Genomic DNA, 12,705 nt, shown 5'->3' on the forward strand with positions numbered 1-12,705 from the left:
GAACGGATTCTTTTCGTCTTGCGAGGCACCATTGTAGATGAAATTGATGGGATCAGGCTGCCTCAGAAAGAGGTCAAGTCACCACCTCTTCTTCATCAGCATGGGTTTGAACTAGAAGACCTTTGAGAACCCTTTTGACACCTTAGCACGGCTGATTTCATGACTAGTGTACAGTACTGGGAAAGTGTGGTTGAGGGGATGTTATACTTTGCAAAGCAGGTGGCTGTTTACAGACTTCCTGATTTTAATGTTTCTTCATTGCTGTAGCCTTCATTGTTCTCCTTTTGTTTGTTTTCATAATGCCAAACTTTACATTCCATTTCCACCCTCCTGTAAGAGGTTTTACTTGAAGACTCCCATTCATAGCTGTCAATGTTTCCCCTTTTCTTAAGGGAAATTCCCTTATTCCAAATAGGATTCCTCGGAAGAAAAGGGAAAAGTTGACGGCTATGCTCCCATTCATTAAGGACCTGACTGTTTAAAAGTGTGTGTGTGTGTGTGTGTGTGTGTGTGTGTGTGTGTGTGTGTTAATGCAAGCAGATACAGTGGTACCTCGGATTAAGTACTTAATTCGTTCTGGAGGTCCGTACTTAACCTGAAACTGTTCTTAACCTGAAGCACCACTTTAGCTAATGGGGCCTCCTGCTGCTGTCGTGCCGCTGGAGCACAATTTCTGTTCTCATCCTGAAGCAAAGGTCTTAACCTGAAGCACTATTTCTGGGTTAGCAGAGTCTGTAACCTGAAGCGTATGTAACCTGAGGCATATGTAACCCGAGGTACCACTGTACTGATTCTAGGGTGCTGCTGCTCATACACTGGAATAGCCGACTCCCAGATACTGTATAAAGCATGGACTCTGCTGCAGTTTAGGCACTTGCTGAAAACCTTGTTTGCTTTGGCGTTCAATGGCTCATGACTTCAGCTGTTACAATTTTCAGTTTTCGGGCTGCTGTGTATGCCGTACTGTGCACATTTTGTTTTTGTACATTACATTCTTTTTACTGCTGTAAACCACGGAAATACGTTTCTAATGACAAGTGGGCTGCAAATATTTATAATAATTAATAAATTCTGATCTCTTTATGTGTGTTGAACTTGGTTGAATAATTGCTGAAGTAATCGAAAGGCAAATGTAGTTTGTGTCAGGGCCCTAAAAACCTTTACTGTGAATGTTTAGGTTCATTTATTCAAAGCCTTGTCACTCCCTATCTTCAGAGCAGCTTGTTTGATGCCAGCTTTGAGCTGTTGTTTGAGAACAAAGTGACAAATAGCTTTATGTGCGAGGCAGTTTATCGTCCTCAGGCCTGTTCTAGCTTTAGAAAGAATTGCCTGGTACAGCTTGCCTTCACCCTGAACCTCCGTTCCCATCACCTTTTTATTTACATTACTAGTCAAAGTTGCCTCTTGCAGGCAGCAGCAGAATCCAAGCTATGTTTAGCAGAAGTAAGTGCTACTTCCTTTCCCTTTGGTTGCAAGACTTTGCAGCTCTAAAGAAGAGAAGAAGAGTTTGGGATTTGATATCCCGCTTTATCACTACCCAAAAGAGTCTCAAAGCGGCTCACATTCTCCTTTCCCTTCCTCTCCCACAACAAACACTCTGTGAGGCTGAGAGACTTCAGAGAAGTGTGACTGGCCCAAGGTCACCCAGCAGCTGCATGTGGAGGAGCGGAGACGCGAACCCGGTTCCCCAGATTACGAGTCTACCGCTCTTAACCACTACACCACACTGGCTAAAGGTGTGATGGACTGATAATATGGACAGATTAGCTACATATGAACGAATTGCATGTCGACGCAAATTAAGAATGGATAAATACGAAGAAATCTGGAAGGAATATTTAAGCGATAAGGCGGATAGTGGTGGGAAGTAGGGGGGGAGAGAGAGGTGGGGAAATATTGTTTAAAAGGTGTAGTGATAGGTATATCAGTGTATTCAAATCTGAAATGTCAACTTGTTATTAGTGTTATTATGGTTTTTGTTGTATGTGTCTTTTGCGTTTGTTGTTTGTATTGAAAAAATGATTAAATAATTTTTTTAAAAAAGGTGTGGTACTCTTTACACTTCAATGAAATGTAATTGCTCTCTTTGCTTTTCTCTTTTTTTCTCTCTCCTTCAGGACTCCTGAGCAGTGTCCAAGTGTAGTTTCCTTGTTGTCAGAAAGTTACAACCCCCATGTCCGCTACGGAGCAGCCATGGCCCTAGGAATCTGCTGTGCTGGCACCGGGAACAAGGTAAGGTCAACAGAGCCCAGGCTTGCTGCCCTTCCTCTTCCATCAAGGCTGCTACCTATACCTGAAGAATTCATGTTGGAAGGAACCCCAGAAACTCCACGCTGCCCAATAAGTGCATCATACAGTGTGTTGCACGTAACCGTGATTCCTTGTGTTAGGATTGCAGCATAAGACTTCAGAATAGAAAAATGGATCTACCATCTGATTTAAAGTCAATTTAATGTACAGTGGTGCCTCGCAAGATGAAAAGAATCCGTTCCGCGATTCTCTTCGTCTAGCTGTTTTTTCGTCTTGCGAAGCAAGCCCATTGACAACTTAGCGGATTAGCGCTACAGCGGTTTAGCGGCTTCTAGCGATCAGCTATTAAGCGGCTTATCAGCGGATCAGCTGTTTAGCGGCTTAGGAAAAGGGGGGGAAGCACGGAAAAACCCGCGGGGACTCGCAAGATTTTTTCGTCTTGCGAAGCAAGCCCATAGGGAAATTCGTTTTGCGAAGCGCCTCCAAAACGGAAAACCCTTTCGTCTAGCGGGTTTTCCGTCTTGCGAGGCGTTCGTCTTGCGGGGCACCACTGTATAATTTTTGAAGAAGAATACATCCTATCTTTGGTTTTAGGTGATACAGACACCATCTGACCAGTTATTCCTTCCTAGGAGATAAAAGGGAATGATTCCTAAAAAGGTGCATGCTCTCTGCGGTTTCCCTAAGTACCTGTCAGGGGCATTTCCCAGCCAAAGGAATGCACACAGCAGATAGTGAACTCTTTATTGTCAAAGGTAACATTTACAGTCACTTCCACAACTCTGGATACTGACAGACACCAGTTGAGTGTCTAGGCAGCTGTTCCCAGGCCAATAATCTCAAATGGACTTGAACCGAGGGCCTTCATGGGCCACTGCTTTTCCTCTTAGGCCTCCTGCAGACCAGCTCTTCATCTCTCTGTGCCTTTCCACCATGATCAATTACTGGCTTTTCCTTTCTCTGTGTAAGCTACCCCTTCCTGTTTGCAGACTCCCGTCTAACAGAGCATCTGCTACATTCAGCTCACGGATTCTGCTCTGTGCTTTTTGCCCTTTCGTATTCCTGTTTTACTTCATCTTCTGAGGATCTCCTCCGCCTTGCCACACTCTCACATGCTCTGCAGAAGCCTGATATACCCAGATTAACTTTCTGGAATTGATTTACTGTCAACGACTGGCAGCACGCTGACATGTGTGCACCGGGCGAAGGGGGGCTGGAGTCTTGACTCGGGAGAGGGGGGCAGCGGTCTGTGGGGACCTGTACCAGCCAGGAGGCAGGAATCAGAGGCAGGAGAAGTGTCCGAGCTGGAGGAAGAGGCAGGCCAGGCAAGTGAAGGGCCAGGTGCTTCCTCACCCTCGTTTGCACCGCTGTCTCCCAGAACCAGGAGAGAACTGAAGAGGGTAGAGCACAGTCACCTTTCACGCAGGCGTAGTCTCAAGTGATGTGCACGCAGCCCGTTGGGGGAAGGTACATACCGTGTTTTTAGCTCTATAAGATGCACCAGACCACAAGACGCACCTAGTTTTTGGAGGAGGAAAACAAGAAAAAAAATATTCTGAATTTCAGAAGCCAGAACAGCAAGAGGGATCGCTGCGCAGCGAAAGCAGCAATCCCTCTTGCTGTTCTGGCTTCTGGGATAGCTGTGCAGCCTGCATTCACTCCATAAGACGCACACACATTTCCCCTTACTTTTTAGGAGGGAAAAAGTGAGTCTTATAGAGCAAAAAATACGGTAAACTGGTGGAGAGAGAATGGAATGGTCCCCTGTTGCTGCTTCGATGCTAGATTGGTGTTTATAGGTCTCCAGAGCTGCAGGAGCAACTGTAAGTGCTCTTTGGCAATAACAAGCTCACCCTCTGCTGTGTGCATTTCTTGACTGGGAAGTGCCCCTGGTATTTCACTTTGCTTCACCACCCCATAGATCCCCATAGATGCCCCCTTGTTCAGACTCCTTGGCCCATCTCTTGAAGAGGCATTTCCTTTTAAAGATCTGGATCTTCCTCTTCTCCCTGCGCCAGGGCATGCTCTCTCCACCAGACAGTGATGTGGACTAAGCACCTATGTTGCAGGAAGGGTGGAGCAAGCCCCAGTTTTACCCCCTCTTTGTAGTGCGAGCATCTGCCTGTAGTGGACAAAAATGGTCAGCCGTTTGGTATTCGCAGTCTGAGTCTGTTTTATTTCTCAATTTGTATGGGCAGGATAATAGAACCTGCTTGGCTGCAGCTCTGTACTTTTTTATTGTTTATTTCTAAAATAAAGGATCTTGAGCATCTGTTTATATCAGTGTGTCTTCCAGGGCCTGCATCAACCTATTTTAAAGGCCAAGTTAATATTTTAGAACTAGGGAGATTGGAAACGAAGTTAAGCTTTTAGTTAGGCCAAAGAGGCACTTCCCTCACGCATCCGCTATAAATAGGCATGAACTCATGCAAGGTTACAGATTAGGCCTGGGCCAATAAATGCACAAAAATACAACTCGGGCTTGTAAAAGGCCATATAATTAGAGCAAAGTTTTTGGAAAGCTTGTTCTGTGAAAGAAACAAAAAGTTCAGAATAATAACCCCTTGTACACGAAACCTGTACTTCATCAGCCTGTCTTTTATTTAAGACATGGCTTCTTCAGGTGATTTTTAAATCTGATTCTATCAAGGATGCTATAGTAGTTGGATTTCCTGTGTCAGCCTGGCGGTTGGGGGGCATTGGACTGCACGCCCTTTGAGGTCTCTTCCACCTCTCTGATTCTAAGTGGGTCATCAGATCCATTTTCCAGCTCTAAAGTGGGTTAGCGAGTAAATTTGGCATGGAATGTATGCCTACTCAGCTGCTACTGGGAACCCCCACAATGCAGATTCAGGTGTGTAAGAGGCTGAGGTTCCTACAGCCCATTCTGTGCTAAGAGTATTGCCCTCTAATGCACGTCATCATGTCCTGGGTTTTGAACATCAGATGTAGAAAAAATACTCTTCCAGGCCTTCAAATAGGTTTGCACAGAATTCCAAGTTTCTGTGTGGTGTGAGGTGGTTTTGGGGGTGGGGAGGTGTGCAAATACCCAGTTTTTCTAACAATCTGAGTGTGTTTGAATTACATAATACCACATTTCAGCTTTGAGTCACATGGAGGTACACAATTTTGATACCCCCATAACTGAGGAACTCATCCATGTGTTTTGGCTTATAAAGTATTTCCATACATTTTAGATATTCCCTCCCTTTCCTCACATGCTTTCCCACAACCCAGGTTCTTTAGTTTTTAGAGGTCCAGTTCAGAGACTGCTCCTTTGAGAGAGGTGAAAGTGTGATTGGGGAATAGGATTTTCTCAGTGTGGGCCCTGAGGCGCATCAATGAGTCAACTAAAGTGCATTGATGTTCAAGGAGCTCATCAAGGCTGGTACTGGCGAGACAAAACAAAACTCCCCGTTGCCTAAAATAGGCATCATTTATAGCATCAGATAAATTGCTTACCTGTCACACCTAAGCTTCTAACAAACACAGATTTCCTTCAGGAAAGTGTTAAATCTCCCTTCTGTTTTTGAGCTTAAATTGAGGAAATGCTTTTTAGAAAACAGTAATCGCTGTTTTCACACCCTTTGCCCTGTTATCCGTGTGGTGGGCAAATATATCAATCTCAATAAAAATAAGCAAAGCTCTATTCCGTGGCCTTCTTGAAGATCCTAATCTGATAATCCTGATGAAAGCCTGGTGTTTAAAAAGTAATACAGTTAATATTATGTGTTCCCTTTCTTTTTTTTCTCCGAATAGGAAGCAATTAATTTGCTCGAGCCAATGACAAATGATCCTGTGAACTATGTGCGTCAAGGCGCTTTGATTGCGTCTGCCCTTATCATGATCCAGCAGACAGAGATCCTCTGCCCAAAGGTGAGTAATGGCTCTTCAGCCAGGGAGGTATGCAAGGGAGAAAAGCCCTTGGCTGAAGGAGACAGAAGCTGCTGCAGTCCTGCAATAGCAGCTGCTTTAGCGAGTGGCATTCTTCATGGAGCAAAACTTCATTTTTGTAACGATATTTGAGTTCAGAAAATTGCAAGAGATGCTTGGCCGTGAGTATCATTATATCAAAGTGTGCCATCTCCAAGGAGCTACCTTTCTTGCTGTCCAGGGGACAGAAACCTCACAGAAACGCTCCTCTTTCCCCAGGCAAACCGCTGAGGTCGCAGTTTTAAACTTGGAGCAGTTTTCATTTTACCGCCTGTTTGAGTGGACTATTGGTCTTTTGGTTTGCATTCGGTAGCATGTTTTTTTTAACACCTTTCCCTGGTTTATGACTTGGCCTTCAGTGCAAGGAAAAGCTAAACAGGAGAGTAAAAACTCTTCAGAGACCAAAGCCACAGGCCCAGCACAGGTAGATGACCAGCTGGATTGATCCATTGCACAGAGATGAAAACAGCAGAGCTCTGGAGGCCTTGGATGCAAATGTGTTGATTTGATGGGGACAATCAGCATATCCAAGGAATGTTTACTTCTTAATGGGTCGACCATACAGAGGAATGTGCTGAAGTTCATTTCTAGTCTCCTGTGGCAAGCAGGCAGCCTCTTGGGCCTCTGATTTTGGCTCAGGAGCACATTTCTCTCCCAGTCTAGATCGTGGGATGGCCGCCCACAGTCCTTCCCAGGCTAAATGAAGCTTTGGTTCATACCACGCAGCCCGAAAAGGCTGTGATGGAGCATTGTGTTGGTGACTCATTTTTCAGTACGTCGCTTTCTCAAACTTCATTGGAAGCTCTGCTCTCTGGGATATTGCCCTGCATTTTTTTACTGAATTTGGAGGGTTCTTTCACTTCTGTATCGCAGGGCTGTACGTGGGCCCATGGTCCATACTAATAAATAGCATGTGTGAGCATATCTTGTGTCTGGTACGAAGGCTTTGTAACTTAGCCATACTGGATTTCCTGGAACAGGCCACCATTCTAAATTGTTGTGCAAATTTTTGAAGTGTAACTCTCTTCTTTAAAAATAGCACCTTGTCCTGGGAAACGACATGTTTGGCTTTCTGGGAAAGGCGTCCTGGATTTAAGTTGTTGCAGCAATGTAAAAAAGTAAAATGCCTCCTCGAAACGGCAGTTTAAAAAGTAATATTCTTTCTCAGTGTAGGTTGGGGTAGATTCAGTTTAAAACAACCCACCTGTAGCATAAGACATCTGAGAACATCCACATGTAAAAGCCTCCCTGTTTGTACAAAAGTGCTAAGCAAGAGGCCTTGGCAAGCATCCTACTAGGTTGTTCCAACTCTCTGATGCATGTAATGTCATTAGTTAATAGATCTGATGTAAAAGCCTCATCCTGTTCCTTTGCATGTTAGACTTGGGAAATTGGGAGGCGTCTACTGAACGTGAGCACAGCTCTCTCCCTTTCCTGCTGCCGCTGCTGCGCTCCCCGCATATTGTGCCAGTGGTGCGCTATGTGATATGCAAGCCGCAGAAGTGAGAAGCTGCCTGTCTAGAGTTCCTGCAGTCTACAGAAGATGGGCATGAAAGGTGCTGGGCGTTGGAGATCTGTACTTTGTAATCATTACTGGGGCTAAGATATGGGGGAATAGCAGAAGAGCTTCTGTGGTTCAGGAAAGGCTGAGGAAGAAGGCTATCTTGATCATTGGGGTAGTGCGTCTGGCTGTTAACCAGAAGGTTGGTGGTTTGAGTCCAACCAGGGGCAGCTGTGGACAGAATTCCTGCGTTGCTGGGGCTTGGACCAGATAATCCATCGGGTCCCTTCCAATTCTATGATTCTAGGGCTGTCTGTAGTCAAGACTTTTTAAAAATAAATGAGTAAACTGTATAAATTATTTAAATCAAGACGAGTTACATGATTTTGCCTATTTTACATTATTCTGACCCACCACAGACTTTTCCCAGGCAGGGGGAGTGGCAAGGAGCTGAAGCTCTGCACTCTGAACGTGGGCAGTTTTATCCTGCACCTTTCTTGCACCTGGGACATTGCCCACACTGTGTCAAGCCTGCCACAAAACCCTTAAGGACTAAAAACTTGATTATTTTTTAAAAAAGAGGGGAGCAAGAGATTCTCAGAAAGCTGAACCAGGTATAACATTTTAATGCTTCAGCTTTCCTTGGTTCCTGTGAAGTTGGAGCAACATATGTTCTCGATTACCGTATTTTTCGCTCTATAAGACGCACCAGACCACAAGACGCACCTAGTTTTTTGTGGAGGAAAACAAGAAAAAAAAAATATTCTGAATCTCAGAAGCTAGAACAGCAAGAGGGATCGCTGAGCAGTGAAAGCAGCAATCCCTCTTGCTGTTCTGGCTTTCGGGATAGCTGTGCAGCCTGCATTCACTCCATAAGACACACACACATTTCCCCTTACTTTTTAGGAGGGAAAAAGTGAGTCTTATAGAGCAAAAAATACGGCAAATAAAATGCTGCGTTTTGAAATCCTAGGCAGAGATAGAAAGCATCTTCAGATTTCATTGACCAATAAAACACTGAACAAGTGTGGTCAAGATTGAAAGCAAGGCAGTTGTAAGTGCAATGTAGTCTCTAAACCAGTATGCATTTTTTTTAAGTGCACATGTCATACAGACAATATTGGTGTTTGTTCCTTAAGCTTATCCACAGGATTGGCCCTGCCGCTTGTTTTACTGGATGCAATAGGGGTGAAGCCTCGTTGAAAATATATCTGAATTTTTAAGCCAACCTGTACAAAGAACCAGACAAAATTATTATCCTTGGTCCACCATACCAACAGGCACCACAGCCAAACACAGTGTGCATCATCCCTATCTATTTCTGAACAAAAGGAGAAGGCTCATGAGGCACTATCTCTTTCTGGCACGTGGTTTGTAAAGCAATGCAGAGTTCTTATCAGGTGAAGAAAGCTCACTGAATATGATCAGCTCGGAAGAGCAGGGCCTGCCTTGTTTGCTAATGGTTTTATGCAAGCCGTGTTGGGATCCTTTTCAGCCGTGGAGTAGGGTGTAAATGCTTTACCTAATCATCTATGAATGGATGGGGAAAGTGGAACCTGATCTGGATGAGCTCATGGATTACTCTAGAGAGCAAGTAGAGTCAACTGCAGGATAATAAGCCCTCCTACTAGATGCTATTGTCTTACCGGCTTGCTGCAGAAGAAGGAAAGAGGGTGGGTATTGGTTGATCCGAAGCAGATATCTGTACAGCTCGGAAGACATGGGAGCAATTAGCATCTTTGATTTCCAAAAGATGAACTAGATTGAGTGGAGAGTTAGTCTTAGTGCAGTGGAGCATAATGTTGGACTTGGACGTGGAAGACCTGTGAAGCTGGACTCACTTCAAGGCCCTGGCAGATCCAGACATTCTTGGCACCAGTACCCCATCCATAAAATAGGAATGATGAATTTTCCCTTGGGGTGGTGGAAAAACAGAATTAAATGCAGGGCCAGCCCAAGACATTTCAGCACTTGAGGCGGACCCCAAAATGGCTCCCCCCCTGCCCGCCAGGGAAGAAAGGGCAAGAGAGGATCTACACCTATGATCGGGAACAAGGGAGGAAGCAAATCGGCAGCAAGATCTGCTGGTCCAGTGGATTCTGCCGCCTGAGGCAGTTGCCATGCTGTGCCTCATGGGTGGGCCGGCCCCAATCAGATGTTGTGGGGGGTAGGGTTGTGGCACTGCAGTAAATGCAGCCTGCCGTGGGGGATTCAAACCCAAGCTGCTTTCGCTCTGCATAGCATTACTAAAAGACCTGCATCTAGCCACACAAGTCACATTATTTTGCAATTGGCTGTGTAAATTGAGAAGTTGGATTGGGTGTTGGATCTGAATCGGGGAGACCTGGCTCCGGCTCCCTGCACATGCATGAAGCTCACTGTGAATGGACCTGGGCAAACCTACCTAGACCCCAAGACGTAAGAGATAACACAAAGGTTTTATATTACGCTGAGCTCAAGCACACACTCTCTGCCTGTGGCTTCCCACAACTGCTATTCCTTTGGCTTCTTTTTTGCTTTGGAGCCCCTTCCATGGTGCTGGTTCTAGCCTTCAGAGGACCAGTTACCTGCTCCTATGTAGGGCTGCCTGGGAATTGAGATCAGTGTCAGAAGCCCTTGCTCTCAGCACCATCTCAGGAGACTCAGCAAGTGAACATGACCCTTCATTGCCCTCCCAGTTGGAATTGACACAGCTCCCTCTTCATGTGGCACCTACCAGAAACAGAACACACCTTTACTTCAATAGGGGGGGAGGTTCTTTGTGAGTGAAACCAGCCAAGTCATATTCTTGCTAATTTTAATGTAGAACATAACCGACTCTTGCAGCTGCCAGGCTTGTGTTTTTGTTTTGTTTTGAAGTTTTTGGTTGCATTTCTTTGCATTTTACTGATCATATTATATCAGTAATATATCCAATTTTCTGTGGTATCCAACGAGTGTGTCCTGTCAGCACAAGGATCAACGCTTGCTCAATTAAACTTTCCGCTCCTGGCCCCCACACCCTGCACCCTTCCCCAGATCTGCTTCAGGGGCTTGGGGGAACCCCAAAAACAGATTTAAGGGGTGTGCAGGGATTGGGGGGGCACTTCCATTGTGCAAGCAGAAATCCTTACACTGATAGGACATGCTAGTTGGATTACCATCCTGTGCTTTCATGGTTTTGTTGTGTGCCACTTTGATTACTTTTAATAAAAAGGCAGGCTATAAGATGATTATTAACCTTCCCTGCAGTAAGGGGCCATGGTGTTGGTGGTTGCTGTTGCCTTGGCTGGTGTTGTGGGGCTTGCCACTCAGGTTCACTCAGGGCAAGCAAGCCTGGCTGGTGCACCCTCAGACATTCCCTGGAATCCCTGCGCTCCTGTGGCAGGTAGCACAGCGTTCCTCGCCAAGAGGATTGACGTGGACGTCGGCAGCCGGAATGCAGAAAATGCAGGAGCCGCTGCTTCTGAGCAACATCACATCGTCCATAAAGCCTGTCAGTTGCACAATGGAAAGGCAAAAGTGCTTCATTTCCAGGAGCTGCTATGAGCTGTCGAGAATGAGCCTTCCTGACAGTTGGAGCTATAAACTGAACTGCCGTGTTTGGGGAGCAGCCTTCTGGGGCTGTATTTCATCGCTGGATCCGCTGCGAGTTAGCTGAGTATAACCTGAGCGGCAAATTCAGTGGGCAGCTATTGATCACATCCTCTTGCTTCCTCTTACGAGCTTCCTTTTGAAAAGTGGCGCTGATGGACGCTCCACCATGTATCAGTTCAGCAAGAGCAGGGGCTCTTAAAGACATTTTCAGGCAGCAGTTGGGAAGACCTCCTTTGACCTGCAGTGCATCTCAACCTGGCCTGGAGCCAATCCCCACAATGGCTGATGGTATTGGGGGAAATGGTGCCCTGGTTTCTCCCTTGCAGCTGCTTACTGTGGTAGCTTAAAGCAGTAGTGGGGGACGCGGGTGGCGCTGTGGTGTAAACCACTGAGCCTTGGGCTTGGCGATCGGAAGGTCGGCGGTTCGAAGCCCTGCGACAGGGTGAGCTCCTGTTGTTCGGTCCCAGCTCCTGCCAACCTAGCAGTTCAAAAGCACGCAGTGCAAGTAGATAAACAGGTACCACTCCGGCGGAAAGGTAAACGGCATTTCCATGTGCTGCTCTAGCTTCGCCAGAAGCGGCTTAGTCATGCTGGCCACATGAGCTGGAAATACTGTCTGTGGAAGCGGACAAATGCCGGCTCCCTCGGCCTGTAGAGCGAGATGAGCGCTGCAACCTCAGAGTCGTTCGCGGCTGGACTTAACTGTCAGGGGTACCTTTACCTTTACCTAAAGCAGCAGAAGTCAACCAGGTGCTTAGAGGGTATTTATTTTCTGCATTTATGTCTCACCTTCCTTACATCCCAGAAGCCAAGGGTTCCCAGGCCGTCCACACATCTTGTTACTGACCAGAACTAGACCTGCTTAGCTTCAGCAACAAGCTTGCGGCCTCCTGTGCTTTCAGAACATATCCTCAGACATGAGGGCTCCCAGAGTTTGTACCGCAAAGCCAGCACAAAACTTCACCAGGCGTTGGGAGGAGATAGGACAACACTGGGCTTCAGGTGTTTGCTGGGCCCTCTCTCCCAAGTATGTCTGTGTTGCGGTGGCATAAAAACAGGGTTTGCAGCACAAAACCGGCTTGGAATTTTGACATAAGCAACGCTGGTTTATGTGTGTTCAGTAGGATCCTGCTTTTAATGTGTCAGTGCGTACTTAAAGGGGGTTACCGTGGTACCTCAGGTTAAGTACTTAATTTGTTACAGAGGTCCGTACTTAACCTGAAACTGTTCTTAACCTGAAGCACCACTTTAGCTAATGGGGCCTCCTGCTGCCGCTGCGCCTCCGGAGCATGATTTCTGTTCTCATCCTGAAGCAAAGTTCTTAACCTGGAGCACTAATTCTGGGTTAGCGGAGTCTGTAACCTGAAGCGTATGTAACCTGAGGTACCACTGTAGCTTGGCTACTTTCTCTAAGGCATTGAGTGGGCTGTTGTTCAGGTCTCAAC

General features: G+C 46.1%; 1 protein-coding gene across 1 annotated transcript in view; it reads left to right on the forward strand.

The window, feature by feature from the left end:
• The window catches only part of PSMD1 (proteasome 26S subunit, non-ATPase 1), a 92,028-nt gene that overhangs the window by 58,145 nt on the left and 21,178 nt on the right, over window positions 1–12,705 (forward strand). The window contains exons 17-18 of the mRNA XM_081910875.1: window positions 2,118–2,232; window positions 6,010–6,126. Coding sequence (XP_081767001.1) covers window positions 2,118–2,232; window positions 6,010–6,126 — 232 coding nt within the window. The remainder of the gene's footprint in view (window positions 1–2,117; window positions 2,233–6,009; window positions 6,127–12,705) is intronic.

The sequence above is a fragment of the Podarcis melisellensis genome, assembly GCF_964234715.1.
Source record: "Podarcis melisellensis genome assembly, chromosome: 5".
Classification (NCBI taxonomy): Eukaryota; Metazoa; Chordata; class Lepidosauria; order Squamata; family Lacertidae; genus Podarcis; species Podarcis melisellensis.